Source organism: Syngnathus leptorhynchus, chromosome 22, assembly GCF_054491065.1.
Source record: "Syngnathus leptorhynchus isolate UIUO chromosome 22, UIUO_Slep, whole genome shotgun sequence".
NCBI classification, from domain to species: domain Eukaryota; kingdom Metazoa; phylum Chordata; class Actinopteri; order Syngnathiformes; family Syngnathidae; genus Syngnathus; species Syngnathus leptorhynchus.
This window is the reverse complement of record NC_141216.1, coordinates 7,079,314-7,107,268: the sequence shown is the minus strand read 5'-3', so window position 1 is coordinate 7,107,268 and position 27,955 is coordinate 7,079,314. Positions and strand designations below refer to the sequence as shown.

Sequence of the window (27,955 nt, the reverse complement as noted above, 5' to 3'; positions counted from 1 at the left end):
TCATCTTTCACTTTCTTCAAGGACTCCTCATTGTGTTTGCGCTTCAACTTGGATTACATCCATCACCGTGCGGCGGGATCCTGGACCCGACTGGTACGCTTAACTCGCACGTGGCCTCGCAATGTGCTCTCACGAGAATTAGGAGTAATTAATGCCTTTCGGTATTCTACTGGTATATTTTGGAAGACTTTCCCCAACGGGCCGGAAACAAAAATAGCACAAAGGTCATGAATTTTCCCCATTTATTTAAGTTCTTCTCAACGATTTGAAGCAATTTTCAACGTCTCTGGAAAAAGAAAAAAAAGCATCTCATGATTTATAACCAGTTAATTCATTCGAGGAGATTGATTTCACATTAGTTCGCATTGACATTCATACATTTTGAAGTCTCAGTAGTAGAAATACGTTATGACACTTTTATTGATATGTTTCTATTTTCGCTCTCTCTCTATCCCGCTCTTGAAAATATAAAAAGATCCATCATGAACATACAGTTCTCGATGCATTACGGCGTTTGAAAAAATAAAATCCAGATACCTCAGTGACCACCTGGTCTTTCTATTCCTCTCCCGTACATCTTTTTATCTTTGGAACGCTTATGGGGAATGCGTGACGTCACTCTGCAACATCCCGTGCGGCGTGTGATAGAAAAACCGATGGATTACTCCGCACGCTTTAGAATGTGAAATTTTTTTTTTTTTTTTACCAAGACACACAGTCCAAAAAATATCTGCGCCCTAGAGAGCATTACAGTAAGTGTCAATCAGTGGCATTCCTGGTGCAGATTGCATACGGTGTCTTCAAATGAACAAAACACAATTTAAACAAGCACCTAACAAAAAAAACAACCAAATTGATGGGATACATTTTTTTTTTTAGATTCAAAACTTAATGTTGTAAAGCATACATGGAAAACAAAATAGCCCGTAAAAATAGAAATACATCTTTTTTTCCCCCGTTCAGAGCTTGACGATATGATGCGGACAGATGAGATGATTAAATACAATTATCGACCTGAAACAAACACACACCAGGGTGACGGGTTTCTGCATGCGCCGTTTTGACCTCTGACCTCTTTGACCCGACTGTATTTTGAGATGGAAACTGTAAAACCACACAAACAATAACAATGAGTGACACATATGGGACGGCGCTTTTTTGTTTGTTTTTTGGTTGCACCCAGACCCTGTAAGGCCGGCGTAGACTCGCCGAGATCTACGTGAACACTTGTGAGTGTCACACACCGGACCGGCCAGCTCACACGGTCGCGACGCTACGGGAATGCAAAGAAGGAACCTCTAGCGGCCCTGAACCAGCAGGGCTTGAATGGAAGAAGGATTTGCTCACAAATCAATAACTCAACAGCTTTTCCTCGGTGGGCACTGGGATCTCGTATCTTCGCCACGTGACTGACATCGTTTTTTGTTTTTTTTGGAAGCTCTGGGTCTCGTTTGATGATGTGTCGGGATGATTCAAGACTGTCAAAAAAAAAAAATACAACGTAAGACAAGCTACCTTTACACACACACTCTGAGTGTGTTGCCATTCGCCTCTGGGAGGAAGACGACGTTTCTGCTCGACGACACAGCACAGTGGTCATTGTTTTTTTTTTTTTTAGGATTCATGATTAACAGGGGCGATGTCAAAACGCTGTCCGCTTCCTCACCCGCTTTAAGATTATCAGCATGCAATTTTTTTTCCTCCCTACATTAAGAAAGTTGATCATGGAAAGGCCAAAACAAAACGTTCAGATAAAGACAAAGTTTGACCAGCGTTCCGAATGAGTTTGGCCTGACCACTGCATATCCATCCTTTGTTATCTTTCCGCTAAGTGGAACAGAACCGAGACCCGAAAGCTACTCCGTCTGCTTTTCCCTGCTACAGTCGACTCCTCTTGGTATTATTGCCAAAGAAAAAACAAAATTATGAGTGTTACTCAAGCAGTCAAAGTACAGAGAGCTTTTTTTCTTTTTTATGTTTGTTTTTTTTGTTTTTTTTTCGTTGCTGCTACGGTCGTTGTGCAAACGGTTCGACTCTTGCGCGCAAGCTAACGGTTCGGCAAAGTCTCGGGTGACGATAATGACGACGCTTGATGAGATGTTAGCAAAATATAGCGTGTTGAAAATAGTCAAACTATGTTCGTGGAATGAGGAAAGTAGGGCAGTAGAAGCAGAGAGATTTCATCCAACAAAACGTAGCTCAGGGTGTTTTGCCCTTGCAAACATACATGTTTCAATATTCACATTTTTTTCAACTTTTCCAAACAAAATATATCTTCTCTTTCATTAGAATCTTTTTTTTTTTTTTTAAACATGAATTGCATATAACATTTTTTTTTAAAATTCATTTTATATATATGTTTTTGTATCTCTAGCACCCTTGTCTTCAACTAAGGGTTTGCAGAAAAGACAGTCATGCAAAGTAGTCATGCTGGTAAACAAAGTTACAAAAATGCATCACCACCACGCCCCCCCCAACCCCCCCTCCCCTCATTTGTTGAAGGGGAGGGGGGGGAGCATCCATTGTACCTCGATGTCTTTGCTGTTTTTCCACTCAGTGCATGAGTCCATTTGAAGTCTGCCAAGCTTGTTAATTTTTTTTTCCCCCATGGACTTTTTTTTTTTATGGCAAATTTTCACATTTTGCATCTGATATTCTCCATCCTGGACCATCTTAGCCATACTTAGATTTGTTTTATCAAAATATATATTTGTTCTCTCTTTTTTTTTGTACACTTGCACTATATTTGGTCCGCTTCCGCTCCTTGATGGCTCCGCCTGCCGGGGCCGTTCTCGCCGTGACATCGAGTCGCCTGTCGTGCGGCCCGCCGGGGCAGCAAGAGATGCCGAAGAGACATTTTGGGCAGTATTCATCTGGGGGGGGGGGGGGTTCTTGTGCCTCGTTGGCAGTGTAGGCCTTTGTGTGTGCTGGGTGGCGGGGACGGGGCTATTAATCTGATTGGTCCCTTTCAATGAAATCCTTTTCTGCTAAAAAGTGTCCTCGGGGCAGGGGGTGGGTGTGGGGGGCTGTCCGTTCACCTCTTCATTACAAACGGAGCAGATTGGATTGAACCAAAGACTGACAAGAGTGGTCCCGAGCTCCCGCTCTCCTTGAGTTTATTTTCCGCTCCAGCTTGTAATTTTGCTTCAATGTGCTTCACGGATGCAAGTGGCAGTTCAAAGCCGAGTGGGCTCGTTTCAGTTAATCTTGATGACATCGCGGAAGGTCATTCCGCGAGATCCTCCCCTCCCCTTCCGGATTTGACCCCCTCCTTTTCCCCCTTTGCAGTACATGAGAGAGAAAAAACAAAAGTCTCGTAGGGCAGGCTGAAGGTCAAACCGCGTCGATGCTACATGTGCTTGGTTTTGACGTCGTAGCTTTTAAATGATGGCGTTTTATAGAAGTTGAATGGAAGACAAAGTTTCAGAGGCGGGCGCTAAACTTGACTAAACTTTATGCGGGTCATTGGGATTTTCCTTGAAGGTTAAGACCCGTCTCTCATGTACTGTCGGGGTGTTTTACTTCTTCACCGGAACGGACGTCAGGAGAGCCGTGACCTCGACTCTGCATAAATCCAAGGTCAAGTCGTGTCCCGGCCAACAGATGCTACGGTGTTAGCAGAGATGCTACATTGTTCATTCAGTTTTCCTTTTTTTTTTTTTCTGGAAACATGTTGATGGTGATGTCATCTGGAATGTGTCCTTTTTGATTTTCCTCCCAAAGTGTGTCAGTGCAATGTTCAGTCAATTGGCCCAAAAAAGGGTCACAAAAACAAAAAAAGAAAATGTGGTGGTGGGAGTTCCGAGAGGCTACTTTGGTAACGACGTGAGCAGGAGCAGACGGTGTGAATTTTGGGAATTCATGATTAAACGTGAAGCCTCTCCCCTCTCTTTCTTTTTCTCTCTGGTGACCCCCGAGCATCTCCTTTAAAACGTCCATCCACGTCACGCTCGCCGCCTACGTGGCTCCCGCCGCAAATATGTGTTAACCGCTTAATGACTCCTCGTTACAGAGAGAAGGCCAACGCTAGAAACTTAACACTGTGAAGACAAGAACAGAAAGTCATGAATAATCACACTCAGTTAACAATCAGAAATTTAAAACATTAGCACATTGGTTTATAGCAGATGAGCATTTGGGTTGTTTTTTTTATGCCAATTTAAATTGTTTTTGCATTTCACTCAGGTAGGGAAGTAATTCGCATTACCTGTGCACACTGCCGTTTAACTGTCAGAATAAATGAAACCATTTCGGACAGATGGACAAACACATATACATGTTGATGTTCATGGGCACATTGAAGGAATCAATACAACATTGTTGTTATACACAATTTTGGCGGCGGTTCTTCTCTCTGGCTTCGCCGTGTTCTACCATCGTTGTCTTGAAGGAAAATCTGCTTGGAAAATACATTTGAGCTTGTGTAAAATGAACCACGTGGTTTCTTCCGTTTTGGAAATATGATCCTCTATGAGTGTCGTGTTAATAGAGATTATAAGATTAAGGATGAATTTGAGCTCAGTTTGGGGGAAGTTTCATCCGCAGAGCAGCAGAAACAGGACTGATTAGCATTCTAAATATAAAAATTTGATGACAAAAAGATATCATTCATTTTTGTCCCTTCAAACACACATTAATTTCACTGGCGGAGCTAGGATTTTTTTTATGGGGTGGCCAAGGATATTTTCATGAATTTTGTGTCAGAAAATGCTGATAAACGTTCATTATATAAGGAGAAAGTTTGCAAAAAAGGGGAAAACACCAAAAAGCCAATTATCTGACACTCAGGGGAGTTGAGTGTCAAGCATATTTCATATTTCCAGTGCCCCCAGCTCCGCCAGAGACTTTTTTTTTTTTTGTGGACAAAGACATATTTAAGATTTAGTGCTTAAATGTACTAGACCACCAGCAGAGTTGCCATAAATGAACATTAGTAAAGAGCAAAATGTTTTTTTTCTGTTATCTATCTGTAGAAGCACTTTTGCAGTGTCTAATACATTTGTGAAGCACTGTACAGAACATTAACCACAAGAATTGAAAACACAAATTTTTCAAAAACGAGCGGTAGTGGAAAATAATAAAACGTACGTTCGAATAAACAACTTTTGCAATACCGACAACGTGTCCATTGATTGAATGTCACATGACTTTAATGTATTCACGTGTGAACATGATGAATTCAACTTACAGATGTCATCGCTTTGACAGTACATCTAGTGTAGCTAGTTAAATCTAGCTAATTAGGATGGACTCCTAACTTGACATCAGAACCTCCAGGGGGGCCTCATAGAGGCACTTACTTATTGCACATCTGCCTACCCGTCTGTTTATAATGCTTTTTTTTCATCTTCAAAATGTCACATACAGTATGTCCACAAATAAAAGATCTCCTGAAAACAAAAAGACACAGAGACATTTCTTTTGAGTGCAACACAAAAAAGTTCTTCCACCCCCAAAAAGAACAACATTGTCACAAAAAGAAGAGTGTTGGTGTGCTCAAATGTTTACGGATGCTTTTAACCGCCGAGAGCGAGCGAGGGACTATTATGTACTGGACTGATGGATGCCGAGAGCCCATTAGTAGAGTCCTTTTTTATTTTCTTAAAATTAATTGGAAACTCTTTTCATGCTTGAACTGCTTTTTTTTTTTTTTTAATTACGTAAAGATTGTAAGTAAAACTAAACCCTGTACATATTCACAATCCTCAGTAATCGGGTGAGCCGGGCATGCAAATTTCTTTTGGAAGCACATTCATTTCTCATCCTTCCTTTTATGTTGAGCAATCACCAAGTGTCAAAACAGAATTTGTAAGTCAAAATCTAAACGTGAGGAAAGTACACAAAACTCTTCAATTTAGCAACAACCAAGAGGACATACGATTGGCTCATTTTTGTAATGGTAATCATTTGTAATTGTGTACATTTTTTGGAATATATTGAAAAATGATATTTACAAATGTACTTTATCTGCACAGCTTGTTCTCCACCTTCAAAGAATATTGCACATTTCTTGCATATGTGGAGGACACAACAGTTTGACAGAAAATAAACCTGAATAAATTCATACATTTATTATAAAATGTCGTCTATAATTAATGGCGGGCAACACTTTTCTAATGCAGTCATTTCAACGAATGGGTCTAAAAACGCACAACCCTTGCGTGTATACTTTTTATACGGAAAGAAAAGAATCTGTGCATCCACTTTTTGTGGCGAAACATGTTTTAAGTGGTGATACGATTACATTTGTGTTCACATTTCATTCAATAAAACTTATCGCTAAAGGGTTTTTTTTTTCAATCTTATTTGCTAACCCAAGGCATGCATTATAAAGTCACAAGACGAGAGGTCATTTTGTCAACATTCAAGTTCACGTGATCTTATTGCTATCGGTTTTCGTCGGAGAGTTTTTTAAACGTTAGCCGTGCCCGTTTAGCTTCCGATCTTGTGCGGCCATCTTGCTACAAAACGGAAGGGATGGGGGAACGGCAGCGGCGCAATGGGCCTGGCCCCTCGTAGCTTTGGAAAGGCGGGCTCGCCATGGGCGCTAACCGCAGAGATGAGCCCGACACCCCCGTCACGTTCGTCAGACTGCTGGATTTATCGTAGCTCGTAGCTACATTTCGTGATATTGATTTACGACGTTGTGTGTGTGGGTGTGTGTTTAATAAAAATCAAATTTGAAGAACAATTCCCACAGTTTTCACACAATAGTTTGACATGAAAAGAAAATGGAAAGGAGCATGAAATCATAACGACATACAAAAGGAGACAGACAGACACAGACAAAAGAGACAGGACAAAACAAGAAAATGCGAGTTATGATATGTCTTTTTTTTTTTTTTTTAAACATCCAAGTTAGTTGCTTTCAAAGGCCCATTGAATAAAGCAACTGCCATCGCATGACAAGTGCTTTAGACAATGCTGGGCCAAGACAGTAGAAAAGAATCCCTGAAAAATGTTACAAAAGGAGTTGACCGCATCAAGTTTGGAGGTGAAGCTTGGATTAGATGTAATTATAGCATTCATTTAAAATGAAGCTTTTGGGTATTCTAAACTTCAGATGGTCAACATTTAAAAAAAAAAAAAAAAAAACTGCCAAGCATCTCCGCACGAGTTTAGTCTTGTTCGTAAATGCATGCTGCTAAGTGTTCTTGTTTTGAATTTAAAAAAAAAAAACAGCCAAAAAAGTTGAACTACAGACAGTTTGTCTTTTTTTTTCCCGCACTACCCCACAAAAACAACCGCCTCGATTGACCTCAACCATAAATAAAAGCCCTTTCTTTTCCTTTTTTTTAAATACTTTTTTAGACTCGCTCAAGCGCATTAGCCAAACGGTACCTTGGTAAAATATTGATGATGCATTTTCTAGGGCTGAACTTTTCAAAATAAATAAATAAAAAGCTGTTGCAGGAAGATTGGTTTTTTTTTTGGGTGGGGAACCGCATAGCACCCAAAAGTAGCGACGAAAGGGTATGAGTGCATAATAAAATGATATCTTTTTTTCCCCAATTATGTTGAATTGGAAACACTTGTCGAAAATGAATCAATGACATGTCACGTGGAACATGAAATAGATGACGAATGAGGTTCAGTATTCATAAAAAATATTTACAATGATGAATATAACGGTATCGGTTAGCAAGCACAAAAAGAAGGCGACAAAAAAAAAAGTGCTCATCGGGTTTCTCGGCCACTGCAGTCTGTCACGGGCAACTCGTCGCCATGGTAACGAGCGTCTTTACTCAGAAACACTTTGCTACTTTTGGGGCTTTTTTTAATCAGGGGGGGGGGGAAAGAGTCGCATACACTACACTTGACACCGGGGTGGGACGCACATACCTACCTAGTCAGACTTTAAGATACACTTGCACTGCAGTGACGGCCTGGAGATGGGATGGAAGAATGAGCGTTAATCGCGGAAGACCACGCTGATGGAGAAGGGGAGCACAAAGGGGAATAAAAGAGAGGGGGAACACTGCAAATAATCAGACTCGACTCATCAACAAAACCTAGAGAATCAAATTTAGCGCCAGTGTCCGAGTAGCGTTATGCGCCTGCTTGTTGAAGCCGACTGCAGCTTTATGAGATCGATTGCCTGTTAAAGAAGCTGCCGACTCCAGTTACCGGTAATTAAAACAATTGATCCGCCCCCGGACCACAGTTGTAGGCCACGATCCAGAGGAGGAAATGCATACCTCATCTGTAATTCAGTATTCTGCTGATAAAGCAGTTGGCCTAAAGGTCATATCGGAAGTTATCCCCCAAAAAAAGTATTATGTGGATCGATATGTTTTCTAAACTCTGTTTGAAACAAACTTAATCTGGCACAGAAAAAGGGAATATTTGCAGTATATCATGATGAGGTGATATGACAATGGAGACAAGTGTTATCACTTGAAAAGAAAATATCACCTTTGGTTAGAGACTGTCAATTATGGCCATAATGAATAACTGAACGTGACTACTCGATACTACAGGGACCAATAGAGAAAACGACGTAAAAATATTCAATGCGATATGTTGTATTAGCTGGCTAACTTGCTAAAGTCGGAAGTAATAGAGAACATATTCATATGGAATTATTTAACCCATAATTGAATCACAAATTATTGTTGTTATTATTATCATTATTATTATTATTATTATCGAAAAAAATCTCTTCTATATTTTCTTCTATTATCTGAACATGACAAGAACATAAACAGTGTGCTGCACAAAACTTAAGAATTCAGCTGGACAGTAAATGACAGCAAAATTCAAAATATATACAACTTAGACATCAAATCTACGAAACAAAACTACAAATAAAACACCATACCAAAAAAACCCAATAAGTCTCACAAAAACAACCAAAAATAATTTACACACAACTTGTAAGCAAATAATAAAGCAACAAAGAGGAAAAAAAATGAAATAGGCTTCACAGAGAGAGAATCAATAAGATGGAGCTCCTTGTCGGTCTCCAGTAGTCCACCGTAGAAAGTTAGCCATGCATATAGTGTATTGCATTGAGAGCACAGGAAGCCAGAAAATTGAAGGAACACATAAAGCTTGGCAAAGACACCTAAAGCCTTTGTCTAGGAAAGAAATCATACAACAATAACTTGGAATCCCTGTTTCAAAAAAAAGCAGGAAGACCGTTGATATCATTTTGCAATTGCATTGGGAGTGAAGGCTAACATAGTTAACAACTTTTGAGTGTGATTGTTCGAATGTCCGGCTACATGTGTTGCGCCACCATTTGTGTTCATTACACTGCGGCTATCTCGATAAAGTTCTATGTTAGCAAGAATCGCATTGTGTGGTTCACAGTATTGTACTTTTGTATTTTTTGGGGGGTCCTATTCAATCCTGCTTTACTTTAAAGAGGGATTCATTGGCGCTCATTGATTTCTATCTTTACAAAATCATCCAAAAATGTAGCATTGTGTGAAAGCTAAATGCTTACCTTGCAGCCACTTTTTTCAATTCTACCTGCCTGCGTTTGTAATCTCGGACTGTATCGTGCAAAGTCTTTTCGCTACCAAGTGTGGCTTTCAAGCCCGTATTTCATGTCACTTCTTTCGAGCTGGCAGCACAGGACGCCGAGAGTTACGAAGCTTTGGGCGACACTTGGCACGGAAAGCTCAGTCGCACGGTCTGGGGAATAGTATTTCCGAAGCATTGAGCGCCAGCGACACCGTGTTTGATCTTGGATATGATGATGATGATGATGATGATGACAGCGGGAACCTGATTGATGAAGGTCATAAAGCACAAAACAGAGGTCTTGCACTGAGTGCCTTTAGCTCGGCGTTGGCGTTGTTTGCAGAAGTACTATCCCCTTTGACCTTAATGTCTCCCCTATACCCCAGTGACCTTTGATCTTGGAAAAATCACACTTTTCAACAACAGAGGTCACTTGGAAAGAGTAGTCAGTTTACTCTTGGGAAAAAAAACTAAACTACCGTATTTTCCGGACTATAAGGCGCACCTTCAATTTTGAAAAGGTTGTCCTTATATCAGGTGCACCGGACTATAAGGCGCACCATTAATGCATCGTGTCAGATTTTTAATACAAATCAAATCATTCTCCATTTTATCTTTTTTATTTCAACTTCAGGCACAACAAATTACTTTATAATCAGAAAATAATGATCCATAGTCTTTTTCAATCACGATTCATAGTCTCCAGCGGGCCACTTATGATTGATTTCATGACACAATGCTTCGAGCCAGTTTAAATTTAGGAAGTTGGTCCATATATAAGGCGCACTGGACGATAAGGCGCACTGTCGGCTTTTGAGAACATTTTAGGTTTTTAGGTGCGCCTTATAGTCCGGTAGTTGTGGCCTAATGCCAGGTGTCCCAATACCTTTGTGTCTATACTGTAAATTCTAAGTGTGCACATTTCCTACAATGACTAAAATTTGCAGCTGTGCACACAAATAAATTGTAAATATATATTGCAAAGTTGCAGTGTGTTTTTCCTGAGGCCCGTGGGGGGAGGGGAGTCACATTGTTAAACACATTGTCAAGGGTGGGGGGGGGGGGGCGTACGAACGAAAAGTAAGCCACACACAACAACACAAACACGACACTCAGACGGCATTGAGACTTTGTGTGTAACACGTAGGAAAGAAAGAGCCCACATACACACGCGTGATATGACACAACCTGAAGGGAGAGACGACAACAACAACAACAACAACAACAACAGAGGTACGTCAGACGACAACAACGTGAACCGCTATTTCCCGTTTCTTCAAGTGTGTGTTTTCTGTTTTTTTTCCTTTTATGCTATTGCACTCAGGACTGCAGGGGCGTAGCTATCATTTCAGAAAGGAGGCGTGCAAAAACAAATTTGTCCCGTCCCCTCTGTCCACTATGCCCATGCATGACTGTATGCATATTTGAAGCTTTACACGGATACACACACATGACCCCAAGATTATGTCCAAAAAACAGCAACAACAAAAATGAATGTACTGTATTGGTAGAGCAAACCAGCTATGAGATTGGTTGGGCTGAGGTTCGCTTTCATATGGTGACTAATTGGCGCCAGTGCACCCTAGGAGTCTGCACATTTGAGGACACGTGAGCGAGTGAACAAAACCAGTTTTGTGTGCATTTTGTGGTGCTGTGCTGCTGCTGCTGCTGCTGCTGCTGCTGTAGTCAAAGTGACTTCACTGCAATGATGCAATACATGATGGCGAGCCAGATGGACTTGAATGGACACTTGAAGCCGAATTTGTAGCTAGCACTCTTTTGACTTTTTTTGTATTGATTGATTTATTTATTTATTTATTTTTTTGCAATGTTACCTCTGGTCTATGGTTTGATCCAGGAGGAGGTGGAGTTTGCATTGAGGTCCTGCTGTAACAGAGACCCTTCCATCTTATACCAATCCTCAGTCAGAGGGGAGTCTGGGCTGGGTGCCAGGGCTGCTGCCTCTAGTTTGTTGTCAACAAGGGGATGGGGGGTGGTGTTGAAAAGTTTGGAGGGAGTGTTCAGGTGCAGGTTGGCGGCAGCGGTGGTTTGATTGCGATGAGTGGCGGGCAGGCGGGCGGGTGATTGGGTGGATGGATGGATGGATGGATGGATGGATGGATGGATGGATGGATGGATGGATGGATGGATGGATGGATGGATGGATGGATGGATGGATGGATGGATGGATGGATGGGTGGGTGGGTGGGTGAAGGTGTTAGGTTGTCATGAGCACAAAGATGATGGCAGAAATTAAAAGGGGAGGGAGGGAGGATTGGGGTCGGGGTTTGATGTGGCACAAAGGAAAAAGGGGATGCAATATGAGGGCATGGATTTAAGGGAAGGGGGAATGGGGGGGCGAGGGGGTGTAAAGGGAGGTGAAATGACCAAATAAGGGGGGGGGGAGAAAGAGAGAACCAGAAGTGACGAGAAGTAAATTAATGCATGGTTAACTGTCTGAGTCCAGAAGACAGAGAAAGACTGTTTATGAGCATGAATGGATGCTACGGTACGGAGAACCAAACACACGGACACCATGGAAAGATGGAGCAAGTCAAACGAGAAATAAAATCAAAGAGACGCACAGAAACTTTCCAGATCAGACACGAGTAATCAAACCAAGCGCTGATGATAAAACGGACAACATGGATGTAAAGAGGCGCTAACAAACAAGAGCAGAGCACAAGAGCTGAGTGTGCATGTGAGTCTGTGATGGGCTCTTCCACTTAATGTGCACTCTCCTGTCTAAAGCAGCCCTCGCGACATGTTTACCCAAACACCATTGCCGACGTCGGACGTACCTTTCCGCACATTCCCATCCGTGGCTCGGAATTCCCTGGTGTTGAGCAAAAAGCAGGCCCGGTCCTGTTGGTAGCGTTCCCGAGTGGGACCCCGCCCTATTGGGCTCCTCTCATCAGGGCTGAGCACCTGGTCGATGGTGGGGCAGTCTTCGTTGGCCAGCGCGGCCGAGGCAGCGTCGCCGTTTTGCTTGGAATCTGCACAGGTAAGGAAAGGCAGCGTGTGTGCTTAGAAAAGATATATAAATATTAGGAGTGAATCAAAGGAAACACCAGGGGCAACAAATAATATGGCAACAGCAGGTGCCCCGACATTGAACCCTGCGGAACACCCTACGACACAGAGTGGGCCTCTGAAACTCTTTCACGCAGCGCTGACACAGTTACGCGCAAATGAAAGAAAACAGTGGGAATTAGTCAAACATTCTGTCTAAACAGCTCACGAATCAGCAAAGAAGAATTTTTTAATGAGTAGGCAGTCTAAATGTTCAAAGCGCTGACGTTGGCAATAATTCCGAGCTCTCTGATGCATTAAAGGTGCGCCGACACACGTGAAAAGCAATCAAAGAGCCAAATGACCTCCCTTCCGGGTTTTATCGGCGAAACCACAGAGAAAATATTCCACGTCAGCGCAATCGGAAGGAAGGAAGGCATTAGGCTGTTTTAATAGATAATTGACTTCACTCTTCCCCCTTCCGACCATTACATAGTGTTTGTTTGTTCCTGGCTGGCAGATGGGTGCCCGGAGGCAAGTGCGGACCTGGCAGTTGATCATAAATTCCACATGAGATCTGACGGGCCCGGTGACGTCTATACGAAACCCGGCAGAATTCTTCAAGAGAAAAATGAAACAGCTCACCTCTGTTGATCTCTATAATTTCTTCTTGGGCGAGAGGACAGTCGCCTCCGAGGCCTCCGGATCCCATCACACCACCGAGGACATTTCCCAAGAGCCTCTGCGGCGAGGCGGTCGCCATGGCCAGAGCGTCCGGCTTGCAGTAGTTGGGAGACCCCGGCTGAGGCGCTCTGGGAATATGTTTGTTCTTCTTTTTGGGCAACTTTTGTTTGGCCATGGCCAGCGAGTAGTACATGCCGAAGTTGTTGACGATGACGGGAACGGGCATAGCGATGGTCAGCACACCGGCCAAGGCGCACAGAGCCCCCACCAGCATCCCCGACCACGTCTCCGGGTACATGTCTCCGTAGCCCAGCGTGGTCATGGTCACCACGGCCCACCAGAAACCGATGGGGATGTTCTTGAAGTTGGTGTGGGCGTTGGCCGCCGGGTCGTCCGGGTGGGCTCCGATCCTCTCGGCGTAGTAAATCATGGTGGCGAAGATGAGGACGCCCAGCGCCAAGAAGATGATGAGCAGGAGGAATTCGTTGGTACTAGCGCGGAGGGTGTGGCCCAGCACTCGCAGACCCACAAAGTGACGGGTCAGCTTGAAGATCCGGAGGATACGGACAAAGCGCACCACGCGGAGGAACCCCAGGACGTCCTTGGCGGCTTTGGAGGAGAGACCGCTCAAGCCCACCTCCAGATAGAAGGGCAGGATGGCTACAAAGTCGATGATGTTGAGGGTGCTTTTGAAGAACTCCACTTTGTCGGGGCAGAAGATGACTCGCAGGAGCACCTCGATGGTGAACCAGATGACGCACACGCCCTCCACGTACGTCAGCCAGCTGTCGGTCACCACCTCGTAGACGATCTCCTCGCGGGTCTGGTTGCCCACCGTCACGTTCTCCGTCTTGTTGAGGATGGTGTTGAAGGCCTCGTGCGTCTCCATGCAGAAAGTGGAGATGGAGATGAGGATGAAGAAGAGGGAGCCAAACGCCACATACTGGGAGAGCACAAACAAGAGAGCGGCAAGATTCATAACAAATAAGTAAGTGAATGAATGAAAACATCAACAAAGCGGCCATTTCGTTTTTATCGCCTTTTAGTTCAAATCCAGTTTTCAGTTTCTAATCGATACAGTTTATATTACACACCTTCTACCCTGGGCTGTCTCACTCAACTTGTCCAGGAGATAACTCAAATCTCTGGACTTTAATTGAATTAGATTGCAGGTATTGCCTGAGTTGAGGTCCGGGTGGAGTTTGCCAAATTGGATCAGTCCTAATCTTTCTGTATGTTTCATTAGAAGCCACTGAGAAGCGTAAAAACACTTTTTTGCCACTTTGACTTCATTTCCGCTCTTATGTATTTTATTAGCAGAGTTGTAAAGCGCTTATCCCTCCCTCCTCTTTCCCAGGCAGGCACGGAGACTCCTCCCTCCCATCCAGGCAATTTTCTGTGTGAACTGCGCGTGCACTTTCTATATGTACCCAAGCACTTGTCAATGAATCAATTCCATTGTGTGCACGGTTCCGGCGCAATCGCTCCCTGGCGCGGTCCGTTACCAGGTGTGTATTTATAGACGCGCTATACTCTGTCAAATAAATAATAAAACACAGACATGGCCCAAAGAGCAAAAAAAGAGGAAGGTAATTCATACTTGAGTGGAGCCCATATATAAAGGAGCCCGAGTGCCCTTAGTCTATCTACCGTGCGTGCCGCTTTGTATTTTTTGACACGGCGCGCTTACGTAATATCCCGAAGAAACTTTCGTAAAAGACGCACGGGCCAATTTCATTTCGAACGTTCGTCAAAAAAAAAACAAAAAAAGTCGTGTCCGGTAAACATGGCCCGCAGGAGCCCATCGGAGAGCCGCTTCATTCATGCGCGTATTAGCTCACGTCCGACATAATAGTCCACTTTTCTAACCCAAAGAATTCTGCTTCTATTTCTTTCCGGTACCTCTTTTCTCCTCTGCTGTGTCTGACCTACTTTCTCAGATTGCTGCAGTGCTCTATCGCCCAAACACACGCACGCTCGGAGCTTCTCAATCACCCTCCTCCTACCGCTACCCCCGTGCCGGTGTGTCTCGGGGAAGCGGGATAGTAGTACCGGCGAAAGAAAGAAAGAAAGAAAGAAAGAAAGAAAGAAAGAAAGAAAGAAAGAAAGCGTACAGTATTACCCCCCTCAAGTGCTATACTCTTGAGATGACGTAAGCTGTACGGCACAAATAGCACATATGATTTTTCAAGTGCCGGTTCCTGCTAAATTTGGGTGCAAGTGTTGTTGTTTTTTTTTAAATCTTGCTGCAACACACCCGGACATCGGTGCCAAGTGTGCTATTAATATACAGTCAAATAAAAAGGAAAAGGCTTTTCAAGTAATACCCAAAATAACACAGCTTTCAGCTAATTGCAGAGCATTACTTTCTCTACCAAGTCTCAGGAGAGCAGCCTCAACCTGCACACAAAGGAGGAAAGAGGGAACAAACAAAAAAAGTGGCCAAGCTACAGTAACACACAAAAGAGAAGATAGTGGCAAGGCTACAATGGCGTCGTCCAAGCAGGTGGAAGCGGGTGGAAATAGAGCCAAGAAAAGATGGATTGAAATTCAAGGCTAGGGGAAAAGTAAAGGATGGAAAGTCCAGCTGGGGGTCAGAAGGCAAACAGAACATTCTGCTTTTTTTGCAAGAGGACATGTGGACAAATGTCATTTAGCATTCACGTTTCAAAATGGCCGCTTCGCAAACTACTCCAACGTGTTTGGGGCTGCCGGCTCACGTAGGCGACTGACATAAATCGTTTCCCGGACAAAACTCGGGACGCCAGCCAGACACACACGTGCCGCATTGGACATCGGCAAAAGAAAGAGTTGGAGGACAACGATAAAAAAGGAGGAGTTGCAATCTGCCATACCTATTTATACACACACACACACGCACATGGATCCCCTGCATCATGAGAGTGCGCGCTGCCGTGAATATACAATGGCTGGTGTGGCGCCCAAACCTAGAATGCGAAACAATTCCCGACAGTAAAGCCCCGACGCGTGTGACACCTGCAGCCGGAATGACCTTCAAGGCCTGATGGAGTCTCCCTCGCTCACTAGACTCTCAAATTAGATTCGCCGAGATCATCAACATAAATTTAAAAGGTTGAGCGTCACAGAGAGAAAAAGAAGGAGGGGTGGGGGTTGATGGAGCGTTGATTGTGTTTGAAAGTGAAACAGTGGAGGGGAAGGGGGACAATGGCGCGTGCTTCTGGCCGGCCGCCATGAGACGACAAAGCGGCAGCGAGGGTGTACGGGTTTTTTCTTAACGGGACTCTCGTGGTGCCGTGTTTACTGCGGCACCATCCAGAAGAGCTTTATCATTACAGTATTACACCCCCACCCATCCACCCATCCCCATCCCCTGCCTGGCTCTGGGTCGCTATGGCAACCGCTGCGTTAGCCTCCGCTTTCAGGCACCAAGGACAGGCAGGACTGAGCCAAATAGTCTTCCAATGCAGCTGCAATTCCGAACCGGTTTGCAAATTATGAGGCCACGTCAAAGGCGGATCAAAATGCACAATTGAGTCGAAATGACTTAACGTATGTCAGAGGAGACCATAAGAAAGACTGGTTCCTCGAGTGAACTTGAGAAAAGACAATTCAATCCTCCATATTTGAAATTCTGACCGGCATCTGTGGCGATACTACAACATCCAACTCCGATTGGATTGCTTTGAGTTTTTAGGAATGACATGGCTGACAGATTGTGTTTTTTCCCCTTTGGCTAATCTCCACAGTCAGCCAAGAAGCATTCTTTTTTTTTTTGTTTGACATGACACTTGACCACTTGTTTGAACCGCTGGCAACAAATGTGAGAAACACCCCTCTGTGTAAATGTCCAAATATATTTCACTTTTTAGGCAGAGTTGCCGCGACGACGCCGACTTGAGTTTCCGAGATTCCCCGAATTGACACGCTACGGCTGAATCGGCGAGCCCCCCCCCGCACGCACGCATAACGTCACAGTCTTATCAGCGCTGCGGTATTCACGAGCGTCCTCCCCTCCCCTCTCTCCCCCGTCGGTTGTCTTTCCACTGTCGTGTCAAACATTAGCGAGGACAAACAAATAGTAACAGTGAGCTAGCTTGATGTGTCCTTTCCCTCTCGCATCTGCTTTGTATTCAGCACATTTTACTGCAGCATATTATGTGCACTTGTCCTTGCGACGCAGCCCCCCACCGCACTTGGTTCTCAGCCAATCCCGCCTTTTCTTTTTTAGCTCCATCACTCTCTCTTTCTCGGCACCCTTCGCTTTGCCTATGACATCTTTCTTTTTGTCCTCTTGTCTGTCTAATAGCGTGACTGTGACTACTGATTTTGCATGCCGGGGTGGGAGGAGCTACGTTTAGCCCGGGTTGTTAGAAGAGAGTTTTTGGAGATCAGTCGTAAGGAGCGGCTACCGCTTCCCGCTGGTTATTAAATGATCTATAAAACAAGGTGCCGATCAAGCGTTTATTGATTCATTCATTATCCATAGGACGAAATAATGACTCCCTAAGACTGCCTTTGCGAGTGAAACCCTCAAGACCGGTCCAAGCGGTGAGTCATCGGTGTCCGCAACCGGCACAATCAAGAGAAAGCAGATGGCCGAGCGGGAAGAGACACGCCCCGTCGGAGGCTTTGCGATCTGCCGCCATGTTTTTGTCATGATACAAAGATTGAAAAACGATTCGGCTACAATATAATGTATTGTATATTTGAGGGGGCGGGGCTAAACAAATGAGAGCACTCCTCAGGGGTTACGCGAGGAGGCGTGTCGGATGTGCCGATTTATTGGCACGCCGTAAATGGGAGCGAGCCCTCAGCTGAACGCTTTATGGGCCTCTCCAACGTGGAAAGGTGAGCGTGCCGAGAAGGATTGATGTCCACTCGGGTGTTTGAGAAGGTCAAAAGTCACCCTAAGCGTTTTCTAATGGGAGCTGGTCAGTGTGTGTTTGGACCACGTCGGCTCTTTTTAGTTACACTCTGGCCTGAATGATTCCTTGAAGGTACCGTGGAACCAAATCAAAGTCTTAGCGTACCTGTCTGTAATTTAACTTCTCCTGGTCTTGAGAACACGGTCCTAATTGACTGCAAGCAGAAGGCTGAGTCAGCACTTAACCAGCAAGGCTAAATTGATCTGGATGCAGAGGAGGAGGAGGAAAGTACAGAAAGATGACATGAGCAGAATTTGGAGTGATGGGCATGACATTTTTTGTTGGGGAAAACATTCTCACCATGTCAACACTTTGATTCCAAGTCTGAGCTAGTTTTTAAAACAAACAGAGCATTTTGGCTTTCTTCCTTCCTGTTTTTTTGGCTAAGCTCACAAGCGGCCCACGGGGGAGAGGAGAACATGGGGGGGAGGGAGTCGGAGGCGGGCTCAGCAGCCGGGCTTTTCCAACAGGTACAAGTGGGAAGCGCAAATACAAGCAAAGGAAGCGGTGTTTAATCCCGCAACGCTTGAGCACACTTGTGCGTCATTGCGGGGAGACTCCAGAGTGAGAGCGAGCCGTGTTTGCACTCCAAGAAAAGGAATCCTGCTCTTTGGGTTCACTCAGAACCACAAAGCAATCATGTGAAGTCAACATACTGTAAACAAACCACAAAGTGATTCCAACATATATGCCCAAGCATAAAAGTTTGGTCTGCCTTTGGAATAGTATTCATGTTGCAATTTTTTTTTTTTTTTTTTGGTAAATTGATTGCATGTCTATTCCTTGTATTTGCCAGACACAGCTGGACCTATTTCAACTTTCTACCCTTCAAGCTGTGTTGACAAAATCCTCTCCAAGGTGATCTTGTCTTTTTCCCTTGTCAATGTATTTTTTATTTATGTATTTCTTTCTTTTTCTGTCCACCGCAGTGGTTTTCTATCAGGGGACAGCACGTCCGGGCGCTCTCAAATTTGGCAGCAGTGTGGCGCTTCAACACAGAGCGACACAAATGCGATCGCTACGACCTTCCTTAAGTCGGTCGATTGGAAGACGAGATGACAACGACAACAAAAAATGCCATGGCAACTTTCAGCGATGAGCAACGAGGACAGTCAATTTCATTGGAACAGCTTCACATTTTAAGCCCACAAAGAGAAGATGCTAATATGAACACGCACAAAAAGGAGAAGATAATCAATGGAATATCAATCGATCGGGGAGAAGAGCTGAGCGATTGAATGGCGGGAGCCTTCAAAGATAATGGAAGATGCAAAGGAGAGCCCCCACCCCCCCACCCCCATCCTTCACTCCATTTTCCCAGCGTCTCCATTTCCCTCTCGCTCAGCCTATCTGGTAGCAACCCCCACCAGCAGCAGCAGCAGCAGCAGCAGCAGCAGCAGCAGAACCCTCTGCACCTCTTTTCTCGTTCTCCAGCGCTCCCCCCCTCCTCTCTCCGGCGTCTACTGCAGCAGAAAAGCCAGCATGGATACCAGCATGTGTGTGCGTGCGTGCGTGCGTGCATGCTGCTACGGTACATTGACAAAACATGAAATGAATTGGCGAGGAGGAGGAGGAAGGGGGGGGGGGGGGGGGGGCTGAAATGAAGACATTGATTTGTTTGATTCATCGCGCTCAAATCATTAGACCGATGCCTCTCCTCCTGTCTCCTTTTATTTCCCCTCGTCCTATCTTCAACATGTCCTCGCCTCATTTGCATCTCTGCGGTTGTGTCGGTTTGGAATGGTGGGAGGACGAGGTGGGGTGGGGGCTGAGGGGGTCACATTGTCGTTTGACGCCGGCGGAAACACATGAATGCATATTGGGGACTATACCTGCACTGCACTCTGCATAACCCCCTCCCCCCCCCCCCCCCCACACACACACACACACAACTCCAATATGTATTTCCTTGCTTTTGCAGCTACACGTTTGCTTTTTAACATAAACATATTGCAGCAACGCAAATGTGCCAATTAATGATTATTAAAATAATTATTCATTGTGGTCCTATACATAGATTGAAGTGAAATGCTCCAGATGTTTTGTTTTAGCATTTCCCAGAGTCTCTTTGAGACAGTTAAAACATATTCAAAGTGATTTGATATGCATGCATCATTTCCCCATCCTATTCTATATAGTCCGTGTTTTTAAGACTTCAAATTTGGATTTGGGTGTCCAGAGTTGGAAAGATCAAATTCAGCTGGGAAAGACTCGGCAGAGAAGCACAAACCTCCACTGCACCAAAAGACATGCATGATGCTTGCCGAAATAAAAACGGCACGCTGATGTGTGTTTTTAACACACCCGACGCGGGACAGGTTGCGCGTAAAAGTCACGGAAGCCCGCGCGTAACCGTCATGTAGCGTCCAAATGGGATAGGGAAGGGGGGGGGGGGCAGTCATAAACAAGCGGAGCAGCACCAAGGGCAAACGTGAGAAAAGACGAGAGCCTCTTTTGCTGCAATAACCCCCAAAAATGTACGGCGAGGATGCGCATTGAAATCAATGAGCAGCGGGAGTGAATGCGGCGTGAAGACTTTTGATGTGTGCCTCTTCCCATCTGCGTTCATTATTCATCAGCAGAAAGTCCTGCACGCGAGACAGGTAGCAACAGCGGTGCCTTTCGTTTCTGCCGTGCGCGCATAACTTTGGCCCCAAAAAAAGTTCAACTCACCCGAGCGTATTTGGAGGAGTAAGGGTCTTCAAAGAGCGCCCAGATCTTGGGCTGCCAGGTTTTCCACCAGCCCGCCCTCCTGGCGTCCTCCTGCATGCACAATCTTTTCAGGTCCCCATCGGCACCCCCCAGGGCCGGGTCGTCGTCGGGCGCGTCGGGTTCGGGTGTCTCAAAGCTGTCCAGCGCCTCCTCTGCGTCACGGTGCTGGCGGTAGTTCATCCAGCAGCACGCCTCCACGTCCGTCTCGTCGATGCCCCAGAAGGCTAGCTCCTCCTCGAAGAGGGGGCCGCAGACATCGTTGGGACAATGCAGCTTACCCGTGCGGTAGTAGTTGAGGATGAAGGAGAAGACGGACGGGTGGCGATCGAAGAAGAACTCGTCCAATTTGGGGTCGTAGTCAAAGTTGCTGAAGGCGTCCGGTTCGGTCAGCCACGACAAGCGCGTACCGGGCAAGGTCTTCAGGGTGCTCCGATACGTCTCGTGGCGCACCCCGCCGCAGTTTATCACGATTTTCTCGCTTTCCGACGGACAAGTCATGTCTGCGCTGTAACATGCTTTGTTGGACGACTTGTTCCCACCCTTGCGCCCTTTGAAAGAGGATACACACACCGAACTGAGCATAGAGGACCGGGGGGTGGGGGAGGAGGGAGGAGGAGGAGGAGGAGGAGGAGGAGGAGGGAGATGAGAGCAACCGGAGGGAGGCGGGAGCTGGAGTCTGCGGGAAGAGAGAGAGAGAGAGAGAGAGAGGGGAGGGCGAGAAAGCATTTTAGTGGAATGTGGATTCTCTACCATGTCAAGATGAAAAAAGGTCACCAAATAACCTTGCTTGTATTTCTTTGCTGTGAAATGTGGAACAGACAATTTTCACAATAGCAAAAAATGAAAATATTACATTGAATTTCTCAACTTCAAATGTTAGTTTGGTTTGTTGCCTTAAAATTGAAGTTCAGCCAAACTTTTTTTTTTTACAGTGCATAGAAAAAATATTAATATTAAAACTCATAATAAATGAGCACTTATTATAATACTCAAAGACCGAGTCTAAGTCTTCACACTCTGGTTCAAATTTTTTTTTTCCTCACCATCATTTTGAAAAAAATAATCTTTTACATCATCAACAACAACAGCAACAACTGGAAATTAACCAATCACAATCAAACTCATGTTAAAAGAGACTCAAGTCATACTTGCCACAATTTATGGCACCTCTAATTAAACCCCAAATAAAATGTTGCTCTAGCAGTGCTATTTGACATTTAACAAGTTATAATACAAATATATAATATCAAGTTATGAGAGGGTGTGCGCCAATTCATTAAATGAATGCAACAAATATTAGTAAATGGATGTTGGGCCAGATTATAGAACAGATCGGACCGGTTGTGGCCCCTGGGCCACATTTTGCCCAGCGCCTTATCATACCCCCTCCCCATACACACACAGCCACATTGTTCATGATAAAGTCATTTAATTGCCTGGCACTGTTATGTCCCAGCTCCCCCGTTTCCCCCTCACTCATCCGGCAATCTCTAAATTGATCCGACTGATGCTCAAGTCGGTGCTCGTTCAAATCCTCGCCCTAATTAGGCCACTGTGAAAGGTGCCCCCCCCCCTGCATGGACACACTCGTGAGCGGATGAAAAAGAGTGGAAAACTGGCAAGAAGGAGCCTGGTGATGGGGAGGGGGATGCTCGCCACCCCCTTCCTCCCACTTTGCTCCTGATCCCGAACTCATTTGTGACGTCAGGTGCCGCAGCACCATGTATGTGAGTGCGTGTGTTAATTGCCTCCCAGGAGTGTGACGTGTCCATGCTTATGTTATGCACGAAATTCATGCTATGCACAATTATGTCACTTTCTGCCAACAGAGTAGATAAATGGAAGAATGGGGAGAGAGGCCAAAAGGGAGACAAGTGAATGCATCACACTGGATCGTCTCGGAGAGTGTGCCATAAAAGTGAATGAATTGGGCTGCGGTACACACATACACCCGCATCGCCATTCACAGCTATGTGGACATCCATGTTATGTCCTCTATTTAAAAAAAAAAGAAAAAAAAAACACTCAGGCCCCCTCCCACTTTTTAGACTCTCTCTCCTGCACTTTCCCTACCTCGCTCACACTCACGTTGCGCATTGAAAGCCTCATCATCATCCTTAAAGGAGTGAGAGTCGAGACTTCATCTATTTAACAATAATATATATTTTTTTAAAATACAAAACAGTTTCAACTCTTACAAGGAAGCTTAAATTCAGGTACGTTATGGGACTGCATGAACTTTGCAACTCAAAAGTTCCTAACTAGAAAAGTCGCACTTGGCCGGGGGAATGATTTCAGCACCACGGAGAGCTCCTCCGCCGCGGATTGGCTTTACTTTGCACTATCTATCTAACTGTCCGTTGTTTTGCTGAATATTTTATACTCCCTCAGCCACAACTTGTCTCTAAGTGTGGTTAAACGCCTTTTGTTGTCCTCCTGGTGTCACGTGTGGTCGCTTTATTGATCACGCGCAGTATGGACTCGAATTCGCAACGAGCGAGTTAAGTGCAGATTGGGTGCGTTTTGTTTATTTGGTTAGGTTTGGGAGGCTGTTTTAGCTGCAAACCAGTGTGGTGCAAGCGAGACAAGGAGGGAGGGAGGGGGGACAGGTATGAGCAGTAAAATGGAGGAAGGGTAAAAAGCATGGAGGTGAGAAAGGAGGCGGAGTGTTTCTACGCATTGGAAAGCGCACGCGGGGAGGGGGGGTTCTCTCTCCCCTTCTGTTTTTCTCTCCCTCTCTTTTTCCTGCAGCATTTCTTGACTTGGCCACCGTGTCCTGCACCTCCGACCGCTCACCTGGCCGAATGCGCTAAGAAACGCAGCCTGGGTGGAGGGCAAAAAAAAAAAAAAAAAAAAAGGAGAGAAAAAAAACGCTTTGGGAGAGAAGCGCAAACACTGCGGCGAGAAAAAGGGAATGGGTTGGTGCATATAGCGGGGGTGGGGGGGGCGACTGGGGAGGGGGGGGGGCACGGGATTATGGGATGCAGTGACTGCGAGGGGGAGGGGAAGAGGAATTCGGAGGAGTGCTGACTATGCGGAACCAACCTGGCTGTTGGCATCAAAAGCAAAAAAAAGAATCACAGAGGGAGGGGACAGGATGGGTACATGAGAAGGAGGAAAGGACAACGGGGGATAAATTGTGAAAAAAGAAAAGAGGGCAGCTATGGATGATGGAGATGATAGGTGATTAGAGAGGACGAGAGGAAGGAAAACAAGCATATGGGGTGTCAATGCAGGGAAATAATGTTTGTCATGCATGCATACACACGTGTGCGTGTGTGTGTGTTTTTATGCGCCCCCCGCCCCTTTCGCTGCCACCCGCTCCCTCATCAAAGGATGTAACCACAAGGCGTCATGCTGTTCCATCCAGATCGCTTCCCTCCCTCCCTCCCTTCATCCATCCTCTTCTCTGCATCATCAGTCTCAGTGCACAAGAGTCCTCTTCTGGTGAGATGGAGATACTGCAGCCGAGCACTGCGGTCACCCCTCCCTCCCCTACAAGTGAGTTGGTTTTTTTTTTTTATCCTCATGAACCGTCCTAATTTAAGATACATACTACTTGCAAATATTTTTTACAGCACTCAAAGGAAAACAAGGCGCTCGTCATCATAACAAAACCGGTGGCCAATTCCCAGCACGCGAATGAAGCAGGCAATCAATTAAGCCAAGAGAAAGGAAATGGGCCGCTCGGCTACTCGATTCGGTGTGGTGCTCCCTGAGGGCCAACCGATCCAAACACAACACGGCAAACACACCCCTTGGGGGGGTCTTGACCTTTGTGGTCAGCACGCAGAAGCACTCCTGATTTACATCGGTCGTTGGAAGTAACTAAGTACAAATACTTTAAGTTGTATTCCCAATATTTTCTATGCGGTCTCACTAAACTAAAGTACAATAAATAGAACCCAAAAACATCCACCTGTTTTTATCCATCTCAGGGGCGGCCATTTTGACATTATACTGCCCTCTGCTGTTGAGTGAAAATGACATCACGGATTTTTTTTTTTTAAATAGTATTTTAATTCACTCACTAGATGATCATGATAGGAAGCAATGACTTTGAGCATTGAGTCGACGTGGGACAAGCTCAAATGTCATTAGCATTAGGTGGTGCTTGAATAGCCATTTATGGAAAGAGATATTTAAAAAAAAAAAAAGTCTACACACCCCTGGCCGAATGCGGATATAAAAAAAAATGTGATCAAGATAAAACATTTCAAAATTTGGTCCACCATTAATATGATCAATTAACAAGTACAACTGAATTAAACATGTATATCTACCTAACCATTTTTTTTTCAATGGCGTTGCACAGGTCATATGGCGCATTGAAGGTAGAACAAGTCCTGAAAAGATTTTTCTCAGTTTGGTGTTTTGGTTGCACGAAAAAGTCATCAACTGTGCATCTACGGTTTCCTTTTCTCAAATGTAAAAGTAGTAATCGAATGAATTTTGAATAGCTTGATTAGGGATTATTTGATTGCATATCATCCAATAATTGGCCCATCATTCGACCTCAAGGGCTCCAAATGGACTTGAAACAGCCAATGTTTGACCTACAAGACAAAGCAAATGGGCGGAAGTGAGAGATTAGCCAACATGGGGAAGGGAAGGAGAATTTATAGAGGCTGGGTAGAGGAGAGCTGAGAAGGACAGGGATGAAAGGTTAACGTCAAGGTCAAGGATTTGGAGGTTTTCCAAGGCGGACACGACAGGAACGCGCCACCTCCATAATTGTCATTCACCTCCAAAAGGAGAATCCATTCCTTCCTTCTTATCACTTGCTTTTTGCATCCTACTGGCAGGTGGGCTCATTTTGGGTTTGGTGGTTTCTGGGTTATCCTCAGTCTAAAAATAGCAGCAGCTGTAGATTTATAATGCAGGACCAGTGAGTGTGTGTAAAAGAGTGGACGGGGTGGGGAGCAAATGGAGGAAAGAGAGGCGAGAGCGTTACGGGAAAGAAAACGACGGAGCCGGTTGGCAGGCGGGAAGTGACGGAAGGAAGGAAGGAAGCAAGCCAGGGGCGTTATGAAATTGGAGACTTGGCATGAACGTGTGTGCGCGTGTGTGTGATGCTGCGGAATGCAGAAGATGGAGCAAGTTGGCAGAGGTGGAGGTGATGCTGTGTGAGCAAGTCTAGACGTTTAACCGCCACTTCCTGAATGAGATCCCGGCCAATGTTTAACAATACATCTTGCGAGTGTGTTGTGCAATATGATTCCTTTATCAAACCATCTCAGGCCTTGACACACACACACACACACACGCATGCAAGTCAAAGGGTGCAGAAAAAAAGAGCAAGAAGCATGCCCATCTGCAGCCTATGGGGAAACACCCACCATTGCAGATGACTTATATATATATATACACACAATATATACATAAACATTGCACGTCACGTCACGGCTGTGTAAAGGTGTGGGGAGGCGAATCGAGCACACGCAAGGACAAAACGCGACTTGTTGAATGTGCCTCGCCGCTCACTAAATGTAAGCTGCAATAATGAGGCGGAAAAAAAAACTGTCATCATCAATTGAACACATGCACGCTCGATCCACGGACACGCTTAATACTCACTCGGCTCGTGCAGGTTCCGTGCGCCCCAAAAAAATGGCAAAAGGATCAATCAGCGCGTAGTTTTCTTTTGTTATTGGAGGATTTTACACTTTATCCAGTCGCTCCAGTCAGATGATTCATTTTGCGGGGGGGAGGTTTGTTTTTTTTTTTTCTGTCGCGATTTAGTGAATGGAGTAGAGGGAAAATGCAGATTGGTTACTTAGATGGAAATGAAGCAGGAAAAAAAAACACCCTGAGAACTGCCTCGCTTTCTCTCGCTCTTTTTTTTTTTTTTTTTTTTTGGAATCTGTCACCTTTGTGTGTTATTGCCTAGACCAAAATAAATAATACCCCGCTACCATTTCTCTGTCTGTCTCGTTTCTTTCCAAATATTTCAATGGAGATGCAGCCCAGCTCCCTTTGCCTTGTCCCTCTCTGTGTTCCTTCAGAGGAGCGTCACCTCCTGCACGATTTTTTTTTTTACCCTCCCTCAGACGATACATGTGGGCGGATTAGACCCAAGACAGAACGGTGGGAGGAACCCGAGCTCATATGGTCAACTTCATCAATACCAAATTGATAGAGAAATGAAATCGGGAGAGAGAAGAAAAAAAACGCACCCACGGCAGTGAGCCGCGTGAGAATTGTGTTGATTTATTGCCATCTGTTCAATCTTTGCTCTCTTTTTTTTTCTCTCTCTCTCTCTCTCTCCCTGCTCGATGGATGCACAAACACCATTTTGTCTACAGGTTTCCAACAGCGGTCATGTGGCACGCTGCAAAAACTGACATCCTCGATGAAATGTCTCAAATTTGGGCAAAACCACATTTGGTTGTCTGTTCAAATATTTCTTTATGATGAGAGGGAGAGTATTTTTGGATCAAAAGCAGCTTTGTCCTTTTACCTGTTACATTGGGCTTGCTGAAACCGTCATGGAATATCCAGCTCCTCCTAATTTTGCGACATAAACATTTTGGTCTCAAACGCAACTAAAATGATTCCGAAATAAATACAGTTTTGAGACCATTCTATGGCCATGTTGTTAGTGTCACTCACTGGGTCACGCCCGCTTAAAGGTACCCAGTTGTGACTTCCAACATGTCGTGACATGTCGTAATTATGAAACTAATTTATTTCTTAACATGCTCTCGTATCAAGCTTTTATCATTTGTCTTTAATAAAAACATGTAAGTGATGCTGGAACCGATTAATGTCATTTCAATTCATTTCAACCGGAACTACTGCTTTGACATACATACACAGACTCAGCGTTGCATATGTCCGACAGTCAGCGGGACTGCTAATGCACTCATTAACAGGAAATGCCAAGAGTGAGTGCTTCATATAATCTCATGAAAATTACAGTGGTTGTAGAAGGACAAAAAGGGCTAGCTCGTATCTGTGGTGCGTGCGGCCGCTGAGGAAAGATGACCAAATGAGCCGAGTTATGTGCTGACTATCAAGCTGCTTGTGTTATTGTTAAATGAAGCCGTTTAAAAAAGCTTCCTTGTACGTGCCAAGTCTACAACAGAAGCCCATTTGGCCCCAAAAAAAAGTTGGCTGAAGTTGAGCGGAACAAGTAAAATGAGGTCACGTTTTAGGTGATGAACGCC

General features: G+C 44.9%; 1 protein-coding gene across 4 annotated transcripts; it reads right to left on the bottom strand.

The window, feature by feature from the left end:
- Positions 1–393: 393 nt before the first annotated feature.
- LOC147039860 (voltage-gated potassium channel KCNC1-like) lies at positions 394–21,368 on the bottom strand. Of its 4 annotated transcripts, XM_085903067.1 has the most exons (5): positions 20,748–21,368; positions 13,129–14,110; positions 12,273–12,467; positions 10,639–10,659; positions 394–6,616 (listed from the first exon to the last, which is right to left on the bottom strand). In XM_085903067.1, the coding sequence occupies exons 1-5, from the start codon at positions 21,366–21,368 to the stop codon at positions 6,462–6,464; spliced, it is 1,974 nt and encodes a 657-aa protein (XP_085759193.1). In that variant the 3' UTR covers positions 394–6,461. The 4 variants fall into 4 exon arrangements, with proteins under 4 accessions (XP_085759193.1, XP_085759195.1, XP_085759196.1 ...); XM_085903069.1 differs by lacking the exon at positions 10,639–10,659; XM_085903070.1 differs by lacking the exons at positions 394–6,616; positions 10,639–10,659 and adding an exon at positions 11,314–11,435.
- Positions 21,369–27,955: the final 6,587 nt, after the last annotated feature.

Excerpts from the sequence above, each read along its gene's own strand:
- LOC147039860 (XM_085903067.1), bottom strand. The coding sequence starts at position 21,368 with ATGCTCAGTTCGGTGTGTGTATCCTCTTTCAAAGGGCGCAAGGGTGGG. Across the intron at positions 12,468-13,128 it reads AATTATAGAGATCAACAGAG|ATTCCAAGCAAAACGGCGAC; the intron begins GTGAGCTGTTTC and ends TTACCTGTGCAG. Across the intron at positions 6,617-10,638 it reads TTGTGTCATATCACGCGTGT|CTACGAGCTACGATAAATCC; the intron begins GTATGTGGGCTC and ends CACGAAATGTAG.